Source organism: Dendrobium catenatum, unplaced genomic scaffold (genome assembly GCF_001605985.2).
Source record: "Dendrobium catenatum unplaced genomic scaffold, ASM160598v2 fragScaff_scaffold_621, whole genome shotgun sequence".
NCBI lineage: Eukaryota > Viridiplantae > Streptophyta > Magnoliopsida > Asparagales > Orchidaceae > Dendrobium > Dendrobium catenatum.
In genome coordinates, this window is record NW_021319083.1 from 16,827,599 (window position 1) to 16,839,418 (window position 11,820).

At 35.8% G+C, this 11,820-nt stretch overlaps 1 protein-coding gene across 1 annotated transcript in view; it reads left to right on the forward strand.

The window, feature by feature from the left end:
- The window catches only part of LOC110096316 (ATP-dependent Clp protease adapter protein CLPS1, chloroplastic), a 36,088-nt gene extending 26,811 nt beyond the window's left edge, over nt 1–9,277 (forward strand). Inside the window, exon 3 of the mRNA XM_020822195.2 lies at nt 8,589–9,277. Within this exon, the coding sequence (XP_020677854.1) occupies nt 8,589–8,850 (262 nt within the window). The 3' untranslated portion in view covers nt 8,851–9,277. The remainder of the gene's footprint in view (nt 1–8,588) is intronic.
- The last annotated feature ends 2,543 nt before the right edge of the window (nt 9,278–11,820 follow it).

Here is an 11,820-nt window from a genome sequence, read left to right on the forward strand (position 1 = left end):
CCTCCTTGGTTCACTGCCGTAGTGGGTTTCTCCTTGGCTATCTCCCTAGGAGGAAGGATGGTAGTCGCCCTTGGGCCTCCAATCATGAGTGGTGGTCGGTAAGTGGGGTAAGACACCCCTGATCTCCTCAATGGCTCCACCTTCAGCTTGTCCTCTATAAGTTGTGCAGTCTCCATGATCTTCACTAAACCATTTGGATCAACTACTCTGATGGCTGCTCTGATGTGGGGCTTCAACCCCTTCATGAAATTCCCCTCCAAAAGGTCATTTGGAATCCCTCTCAATCGGCCTGAGAGTAGCTCAAAGCGCTCTGGCTGCTCTGATGTGGGGCTTCAACCCCTTCATGAAATTCCCCTCCAAAAGGTCATTTGGAATCCCTCTCAATCGGCCTGAGAGTAGCTCAAAGCGCTCCCGATACTCTGCCACTGTGCCCTCCTGTACTAGAGCCACAAACTGCTCATAGTGTGTACCCTCGCTGGACACCCGGAATCTATGAAGTAGGTCTTTGAACTCCTCCCAACTCCTAATATGTTGTCTTCCTTCAAGCCATTGGAACCAGGCCAATGACTTCCCCTCCAAACATATCGGAACCGCCATCAATTTCTCCTCTTCTGTGAAGCCATTTACCGCAAAATAGCGCTCCACCCTGTAGATCCACCCATAAGCATATTCTCCTTCAAAAATAGGAATATTCAATTTCCTCATGTGGTTGTCGGCTCGGTTGAAGGTTCTTCCATCTCCCCATGTTCCATGAGAAAATCCCTCTCCTTGGAGTCTTCCCCTCCTCTCCCCAAGATAAGGATTTTGATTCCCCCTCCATGGTGGTTCTCTTGGCTCTCCATAGCCTATGTCGTAGTCTTCCCTTCTTCCTCCATAGCCCATGTGCATCGTGTGTCCCCCTTGCTCCCACGTGGCACGGTTCCTTTCCGGAAATCCCCCTACATGATTCGGCCATCCTTCACGTGTGCCGTGGTGGCCCATCGAGCCCATGTATGGCCGGCCCCCTTGGCCGCCGATCATCCCCCAAGGGCCGCCCACTCCAGATCCTTCTCCCCCTTCTTTTGACCATTGCCCTTGCACGCCATCTTCAATTTGGATCACTCCTTCTTCCCTAATTGGAAAATTAGGGTTAGGATTCGACACCGGTGATTTCTTTTTTTCCGTAGGATTTGATTTGAACTACTTGGACTTCTACTAATTTACGGATCATCTCTTCCATTCCCCCAAATCTCTCCTCTAGGGTTGAGAATTTTTCCTCCAAACGACGGAAATTTCTCACCCACTTCCTCCTTCAATTGGCCCATCTCTCCCTCCAAAACTTCTACATTCTTCGATGCTATGCCGTCTAGGATCGAGTGCTCTGATACCAAATTGATACGCCATAGGGTTTCTCAATATCGATTTTGCTCTAATTCCCCTCAAATGAAGAGAATTTATCCACCAAATCCAAAGAAAAGCAATCACAAGAGAAATGGGATGAAGAACAGAAAAACAATTATATTAAAATTCAAGAGAAAATAAGATACGTTTGTCCAATTCGAGAAGGACAATGTCTCCCAATACAAACTCTAGAAAAAGCAAAAAGAAAACAATAGAAAAGTTTCAATCAGCATGAAGAAAAAACTGAACCCTAATTGCCCCCTTAATACCATCCCAAATTCATCCCACCTCCCTAAATTACCCCTCCAAAACAACCATATAACCTCCTCAACAACCATGTAACCTCCTCAACAACCATGTAACCTCCTTAACAACCATGTAACCTCCTCCAAAACAACCATGTACCTCCCCCCCATGATGCCCATTATCACATAGGTGGGCCTATGGGGCCCACCATGGCTTCTCCTTGCTCCCAACAGGTTCGCCCGTCTCCCCTTCTCCTTCTGTAGACCCGCACGGGTTCAGAGGGATGGACCGGTTCATCAGAAGTACTCGTCAATTTTCCTTCAATGCACTAGAGTTAGGATAGGATTTTGGAACATGGGTTCTCTTACCGATAAATTAATGAAATTAATTGATGTTATGATTCATAGAAAGATAAATATTTTATGCATTCAGAAAACTAAATAGGTTAAAGAGAAGGCTAAGAAGATTAATAGTTTATGATTTAAACTTCGGCATTCTGGTAGAAGTCGTACTAGAAATGTTGTATGTATGATTATAGATAAGAGTTTGAAGGATAATGTTATAAAATTTGATAGAATTGGAGATAGAATTATTACTTTAAAGATTATTATTGATGCTAAGACTATTTATATTATAAGTGTTTATGTTCTTCAAGTAGGTTTGGATACGTATTTAAAATTAAAATTTTAGAACGACTTAAAAGAATTAATTCAAATGATATCACTTAAAAAAAGAGTTTTTATTGGAGGAGATTTAAATAGACATGTTGGTAGAGAGGTAGAAGATTTTAAAAGTATTTATAGTGGTTATGAGTTTGGGGTGACTAGGGGTGTAAGTGAGCTGAGCCGACTCTAGCTCGATTCGTTTATGGGCTCGCGAGCCGAGCTTATCAAGCTCACGAATCTTCGAGTTCATTTAGTAAACAAGCTCGAGTTCGAGCTTGAACTGGCTTGGCTCTTGAGCTTGCGAGCCGGCTTGAATAAATTTTAATATTTTTAAAGTAATTTTATATTATTTATTAAATTTAAATATTTAAAACATAATAATAATAACCACCTAAGTTTTATTTAAATATTAAATATTTCATATTTTTCTAAATTTTGACTAAGTTTTAAAAATCTCGCTTAAGTTTTAAAAATACCGCATAAGTTTTAAAAATCCCGCATATGCTCGAGCTCGTTTACAGTGGGACGAGCTTGAGCTCGATAAGGCCTAAACTCGACTCGACTTGACTCGATTACACCCTTAGGAGCGATTAATGAATGTAGTAAGACTATATTAGATATTGCTCTAGCTTATGATTTTGTAATTGTTAATATCTTATTTAAGAAAATAAATGAGCATATCATCACTTATAAGAATGGATATAGTAAAACTCAGATTGATTATTTCTTATAAGAAAAATAGATCATTTAGATTTCAAATATTGTAAAGTTATTCCGTATGAAAATTATATACCTGACATCGCTTATTAGTTTTGAACTTTAAGATGAAGTGGTAGAATATGAAAAATATAATAAAATATTATTCTAAGATGAAATGGGGGCATTTAATGAACACTGACAAAAATATTTTTAAAAGTAAGATTCGAGGTCGTATGATTTTGTTTGTGCTTAAGGAAGCGAATGTTATGTGGGATAAAGTAGCTAGTAATATTAAAGAATATTGTAAATGATGTATTTGGAGTTTCAAAAGGTAAAACTCCTAATAATAAAAATAGTTGGTAGTGGAATCAAAATATGCAAAAAAAAAGCTTTATTATAATAATTAGTTTATATGTAAAAACTCTGAAAATTGAGAAATATATAAAGAGGCTCATATGGTGTCTAAGAAAATAATATGCAATGCAAAGATTTTAGTTTTTAATGATTTATATAATATATTAGAGTCTAAAGATGACAAAAGATATATGTATAAGTTAGCCAAACAAAGAGAGAGAAGTAGTAAAGATTTTGTTCAAGCGAATTGCATTAAGGATGAATATCAAAAAGTGTTTTTTTAGTAATAAAGATTGTAAGAATACGATTGACTTTAGTGACCTTAGCACTCTAAATGAAATTAGAGAATTTTATTTTTATCGGTGTATTAGTAAAACTGAAGTTAAAAGGGGCTTTAAAGAAAATGAAGTGTGAAAAAACTAGTAGACCTAATGATATTCCAATAGAGGTGTGGAAAATGCTTAGGAGATGAAGGAATTTTTTGTCTTACTAAACTTTTTAATATTATTTTGAAGACTTAAAAGATGTCAGATGAATGAAGAATGAGTGTGTTGATTCCTATTTTTAAGAATAAATGTGATGTACAAGATTATGCGAATTATAGAGGAATTAAGTTGATGTATCATACTTTAAAATTTTGGGAGAGAGTTATGGAACATAGGTTATGACGTGATACTAATATTTTTCAAAATCAATTTGGATTCATGGCTGGCAGGTCTACTATGGAAGCTATTCATTTATTGAGAGGGTTGATGGAAAAGTTTAGAGAGAAAAAGGATGATCTACATATGATATTTTTTCATTTAGAGAAAGCAATTGTGATAAAGTTCCAAGAGAAGTGCTATGGAGAGTTCTAGAAAAGAAAGGGGTTAATAATGCTTATATTCAAGTCACTAGGGATATGTATGCAGGAGCTGTTACTTGTGTTCAAACACAAGGTGGTTTGACCAAGTATTTTCGTATTTCTGTTGGATTACATCAAGGGTCAGCCTTAAGCCCTTATCTTTTTGCTATAGTCATTGATGTTCTCACTAGACATTTGCAAGAGGTTGTACTTTGGTGTATGCTTTTTGCTGATGATAGTCTTCTTGTTTATAAGATTAGAGGAGTTGAAGGTAAACTCGAATTATGGAGGTCAACCTTAGAGCCTAAAGGATTTCGTTTGAGTAAATCTAAAACCGAATACTTGGAGTGTCATTTTAGTAGTAATAGATCTAATGTTGGGTTTGTGACTTTGATCGATCAAGTCATTAATAACTGTACTCATTTTAGATATATTGGGTCTATTGTTCAAAGTGATGGTGAAATAGATGAGAATATTATTAGTAGAATTCAAGCTGGATGGTACAAGTGGAGGAATGCTTCTGGTTTGTTGTGTGATAGAAAACATGGTGATGAGACCTGTAATGCTTTATGACATGGAATGTTGGCCATTAAAAGAGAAGCATAATTTTACGTTAAATGTTGCTGAGATGAGGATGCTCGGGTGGATGATTGGATTTACTCTTAGAGACAGGATACGAAATGAGCATATCCTTGAAAAGGTTGGAGTAGCTCTAGTGATAGATAAGATTAGAGAGAGTCACATTAGATGGTTTGGTCAATGTAAAATTGCGGCCTTCCGATGACTCTGTTAGGACAGTAGATGTATTAGAATTTGGCCTATGTTAAGAAAGATAAAAGTAGACCTTAAAAGTATAATGACCTTTCTTTATTAGATTTAAATGAGAATTTGACTCATAACATAACATAATGGAGAAAAAATATTTATGTAGCCGACCCCACGTAGTGGAATAAAGGCTTGTTGTTGTTGTTGTAGTATTTTGACCTGTCCATATTGGACCCAACCCAAACCCGACCTAAAAATTTTGGGTTTGGGTTGACCCGAACCTGAAGCGGGTCGGGTTCGGGTTCGGAAAACCGACCCGTTTGCAAAACCGGGTCGGGTTCGGGTTGACCCGAAAACTCGGGAATGACCCGAGAATGGCCCGGAAAATGGCTGCTTACATCGCCATCTACCCGCTACCCTGCATTGCTCGCCGCATTGCCCCGCCACGGTCGCTGTCGTGTCTTGCTGCCGGATAGCCAGAGGACCGAATCGCGTGCGGCGGTGTGGAAAATGCCGGAGGACCTAACCCGAAGCGGGTCGGGTCGGGTTGACCTGAATCCGAAGCGGGTCGGGTCGAGTTGACCTGAACCTGAAGCGGGTCGAGTTCGGATCCGGAAAATCGACCCGTTTGCAAAAACGGGTCGGGTTGACCTGAACTTGAATAGTGTCGGGTCTGTTCGGGGTTCGACCCGAACCCACCCGTGATCCAAAATTGACACCCCTAGTAGTATTGTCATATTTTAATTTGTTGGATGTAGGATCCGCTATTTGATGATAGAGCATGATGTTTATTTTGGGTGTAGTGTCACATTTATTTGATTTATTATCATTTATAGTTGATGGAGTTTGATGCTAATTTCAGGTTATTATCAGCTTTATTCTCTAGATTTGTGTGTTTTGTAGCATGGAAAATTAATGTGGATATAAATTCTAAAATATTATTTTATCATGGATATTAGAGTTATTTTTTGCTCTTTGGACTACATTATTTATATAAGATTATTCTATTTAATGACATAAATTTTTTTAAAATTTGTTAGCTGTTTGTTAGTTTTTAATCTATAAATATGAGAATTGTAGTCGTTTGAGATAGTTTATGGCATGGCAAAATTCCTATTCTAAATATGGAGACTTATTCTTCTATTCTAGTATTTTGATCAATGATTGTGAGATTTGAACAATTCCGGGAGAGGTGATTACCTTGTACATGCATGAGTTTTATTACCCCTTTATTTTATTATGTTTTTTTAATATCTTTTTCATTTCTTGAATATTAATATTTTATTAAGTTATTTATTTTCAAGGCCATCTTTTATCATTAACTATTTGGAGTTAGCTTTATGAATCCTTAATCCCCCTCAATAAACCCCCCTTAAGCTTATTTTTTTCAATTCTTCACAATTTCTAACCATATTAACTTGACAAAGAATGAAGGGAGCTATAATATTAAAGTGGAAGTGGTGGACTAGTATTGCTTGATGCACATACACAAAGACCCTCATAGGTCGTAGAATTTAGGCTTGTTTTTTGGGGAAGTTTATGGATGGAGATATGATGGGTTTAGGTAAACAATGGATTGCTTAGGATGTTAGAAAGAGGATACAATAGTTGGTTTGGGCTATAATGTGTAAGTTTTGGTATGTGGAGTTAAAAAAAGACAAGTTGGATTGAGACATATTTTGACTATTTGGCTTAACTTGAGAAGATTAAGGGGGGAGAAGTGATGGGAATTAGATAGAAGCTTCATAACACTTTAATTGGAATGTGAGGATGAGAATGGGTAAAAGAAATCTAGTAAAACAAAGGAAGAGATAATTCACTAGAATGGATAAAAGAAACCAGTAAAACAAAATAGTAACTAGATAATCATCTTTCTCCTCAACAAAGAAAGGGTATCACTCTCAACTTTGCCAAAGAAAGAGAGTTCAATTCAGTCATAAGGCTAAGTTTGAAAAAGAGAGTAATCTCACTTTGTATTTAAAATATGATATTTAGAACCTAGCTTTCAATGAATATTTATAGGCTTATACATCATGAAGAATATGAAAAGATATAGGAATACCAAGGGTCAACTAAAAACATATATATATATATATATATATATATATATATATATATGAATGTCTGTGATCAACCATATAATTACATGAAACATTGAATATAAAATGTCTTCCTCCTCTTCTTTTATCCTCTAATAGAGAAGTTGCTTTATATCCATTTCAAATCTTCAAGGAGAATTTAGCTCAAAACCATTCCAAATCTTCATGTAGAAGTTACTTCATTATACTCTCACCTCCATGGCCATGCATAGCTTACTCTAAATGTCATTTGTACCTGAGGGAATGCCATCCAATTAAGAGTGGATGATAATATTAAATTATCATGCAAGATGGTGAAAATTTGTCCCAACATACACAACCATTATTTATTTTTCCATACTTACAACTTTAACACATTAAAAATGAAAGAGAAATAATATGACCATGTAAAAGTTAAAGAACTGAAATGTAAAAAATATTGAGATCATGCAAAACGTATAGAGGAGCCATCCATTTAGCGATACCAATATATTACATTTCTTCTTATCTTCTATTAACTCTCATTCATGTACTGCATTGCATGAAAATACAAAAAATATTGTGATCATGCAACACTTATAGAGGAGCCATTCATTTAGTGATGCCAATATGTTACATTCTTCTTATATTCCATTAACTCTCATTCATGTGCTGCATCACTTAGTCTATCAATTAATCATTTGATATTAATTTTTCCCAAGTCTTATTGATGTATCTTCTATCCTTCTTTGTTAATGCCCAAATCCCATGTCTATTCTATCTTCAATATATGCAATTCTTGTTGACCCTTTAATGTAATGAATTTCTCAACCCATCATTCATGATTTTATCTCACATTTATTTTAGGATTCTTATTTTTGCCTTACCTAATTTGTTTATCAATAATAACTTTATCATCAAACTCTCAGAACTATACTACAAACACTAATTACAGTTTTATAAAATTTAATTTCAAGTCTCTATCATGTTATGTCACTCAATAACACTAATTGTTAGTTTTGTGTGGAATCTGATTTTGTCGATCAATCCGGTTGTACCAGTGCCTCAGACCTCAATTCCGTAGTTTATGCTTAAATGTGGTGTAGTTCCGTAGTTTTTTCTCGAAAAATATTGTAGTTTTATAGAAATTACTTTTTAAATTTCAATAATATTTTCTCATTAAATAGCACTCATGAAGAAAAACTTTGAATCACTTTGACTTGTTTTATTCTTTTTTTTTTTTTCTAGTAGGTAAATGCTAGTCTTATATAAAGAATGGAAACACTTTTAAGCATAGACTCTATCTGAAATAATGTGTTGTCCTTATGGTTGAAATAAGTAAAAAAATCATTTATTCCTACATTCACTCTAAGCAGCTTTGCTCACTTTAGAACAAGCCATCCATTCTTTAGATGATTATAAAATTGAAAACTAGGACTTACAGGATTAGAAACTCGCAATCTCCATTAATCACGCCGCTAAGAGTGCTTTTCTGGTACATACAAATTATATTCCCCTGCTGTTAGTATCTTGGCATAACAAGAAAACTAAGCACAACCTGGCTTCTCTTTTCTGCAGAAAATCCAGGAAAATAGCCCCACCGTATCGCGTAATACTTCACAACGACAATTTCAACAAGCGCGAATATGTCGTCCAGGTGCTTATGAAGGTCATTCCAGGAATGACACTCGACACTGCAGTCAATGTCATGCAAGAGGCACACTACAATGGTTTGTCGGTCGTAATCGTTTGCGCACAAGCTGATGCAGAGGAGCACTGTATGCAGCTGAGAGGAAATGGTCTTCTCAGTTCAATTGAGCCTGCAAGTGGTGGGTGCTGAAAGAAACACCATGCATGAAGCAGCAAATACTGTTAGATGAATCAGAAATCTTCCGATATATTTCTGTATATTACAAAAGAAAGCAAAGACCTGGAGGAAATCATTCTTAAGCTTTGATGATGTATTTAGAGAGAAAGGGGAAACTTTTAAAGAAAATATTGTGCTGAAAAGAAATATTTCTGTATATTACAAAAGAAAAATTAGAACTGTATGTTTCATTTTTAAAAGGTTTCGTTTAGATTTCAGGTCACTAGAATGAGCAAACCAGAAGAAACTCTTCTTTTGCTGTAATGCTCTGTCAGTAGAGAAATTATTCTGTGCGGATACGAGACAATTCAAAGATCAATCAGAACGCGTCATATCACCTGGTACATAGCAGTACCGAGCAGCAGTATCGAATAAAAAAGTAACTAGCACATTCTGTTAATCGCCGGATCCTGTTTGGTGTCCACATAGAATAATTTTTCTTGCCACTAAGGTACCATTTGAGATTGATTTTTTATTGTTTTTTAAAGTAGTTTTTTTAGTATATAGCAGCAAAAAAGTTGTCTGAAACTCAAGATGCCTGCTTCCTTGGTCAAAAATTAAAATTACATTGAAGGAACTGGAATTGCTATTACATGTGGGATTGAAATAGCAAAACTATAAATGATGAAAAATATGCCTGTGAAAAATTGCAGTAAATTATTTATGCTGCTTCTACCTTACGATGATTAATTATTAGCAACCATGAAGATAATGTGCTTAATTAGACTAACTTTGGTGCACTTGTGACATGATGTAAAGCTCAACTAGTTGAAAATTTTTGAATTCACAAATGCAAATTGAAGATCTATGGTTTAATGGTATGGGGGATGTGCTGATGATATTATTCATTGTAAATTGATTGAGCAGTATTTATCAAGGTCTAAAGGATGATGAATATTCATTAAAAAAATTAAAATTGTGATAAAATTTATATAAATTATGTTTATATATTATCATTTTATTATTTTAATATGTATTTTTTATTTATTTAGTGTTAATGCTAGGGCATATCCTGGAAGCAATACACTAAATGGCTTGAATACAGCGACAAGTGTGCAAGGGCCGCTGCACTGGCCCCTGGTGCAGTGGTAAATAGGCAAGGATTCTCATATCAAGGATGGATTTGGGCAAATAAGTTAGTCCAAGAAACTAAAATTAAGATATGAATTTGAAATATAGGTTCACTTACAGAAAAATTAACATAATTAACATATGTTATGATTCATAAGAAGATAAATATTTTATGCATTCAAGAAACTAAATGTGTTGGAGAGAAGGCTAAGGAGATTGATAGTTTATGATTTAAATTATGATATTCGGGTAAGAGTCGTACTAAAAATAATATAAGTGTGATTATAGATAAAAGTTTGAAAGATAATATTATAAAAATTAATAGAATTAGAGATTGAATTATAACTTTAAAGATTGTAGTTGATGTTAAAATTGTTAATATTATACGTGTTTATGCTTCACTAGAAGGTTTGGATATGAGTTCAAAATTAAAATTTTGGAATAACTGCATCAGGTGAGGGTTTAGAAATTTCTATATATATGTTTAGAAATTTCTATATATATGTTTAGAAATTTCTATTTTTAGTTTAATTATATATATTTATATTCTACTTTCATAGGATGAGTACACAGCTTTGAGAGATTCATGCTGCATCAGGTGAGGGTTCTTCTGGCAGCTCTGTGGAGTTTTCTGAGTATCGCATCTGGTCACAGGCCATCGGAGGATTGCATCATGGAAGAGTTTATGGTTTAGGTTCCCAAGCTTAGGCATACGAGAGGATGACCTCCTCTACTGCATCCAGCTCCGTATCCAGTTCACATGATTCCTTACATGCTCAACAAATAAGTGCCCTTCAAGCTCAGTTAGAACAAGTAAGGAAATCACAAGCTGATTGGCAAGCTCAGCTGCAAGCACAGGTTCAAATGCAGATGCAAGAGCAACACAATCAGTTGTTGGATGAAAAGCGCAAGATGAGGGAGCAGCTGAGTGGAAAAGAGGTAGCTCCAGCTGAGGAGGAGTCCACGGAGTCAGAGTAGTTTAGTTTTGTTTATATGAACTTGTTTATTTATGTGAGCATGTGTTATTGAACAATATGTGATGTTTTGAGTTATTTTATGCTATTGAACAATGTCTTTACATGGATATTTATGTTTTTGAGTATATATTGAAGATGTTTATATCTATTATGTGTATAGCTGTCTTCTGGAAGTGGTTTTGTATATGTTTGCAGGTGTGAAAATGCAATTGTTGGCCGAAGGAATTTTTTTTGTCAATGCTACAGGTTTCCGGTGGATTTTGTGTCGGAAATTCGACGGAAACGACGATACAACGAATCATTACGATCATGTCGTCGTTTATTTGGACACTGAAAATTACCGATGCATTTTACGGTGTCCTGTCCGCCGGCGGTTTCTGGCGTCCAATATGCGCCGTAAACTAGCCGTAGCTTATTTACGGCGCACATCTACGGCATTTTGTCCGCCAGAAAATTTCGGCGGATCAATACGACGTAAACTTCCGGTGCAGTTGTCACTGGAATGTCCGATTGAAAATTGCCTGCTTGGCCAACATTTTTTGCGTCGATAATGCGTCGGAGAGTGCGCCAAAACATTTTCCGGCGTCTCATAAAGTTTTTTTCCGATGCGAACCAAACTGGCGCACGAAAATCAGTCGTAAATGCGCCGGAAACCCGGTACTACTGGCGAATTTTGGGTGTTACCGGCGGATATAATCCGCCAGTAATAACGGGTTTTCCTGTAGTGCACCTATAGGTTATTAGCGGGCATTTGTAAATTATATTCTTTGCTCGTAGGAATTATTTTGTGTACGATGAATCCCTTATAGTGGCTCATAATTAAGAGCTCGTATTCATTGTTGGTCTCAATAATTTGTATAAAATTTAAATCAAAGTTGCCCAAAGAATTCACTCC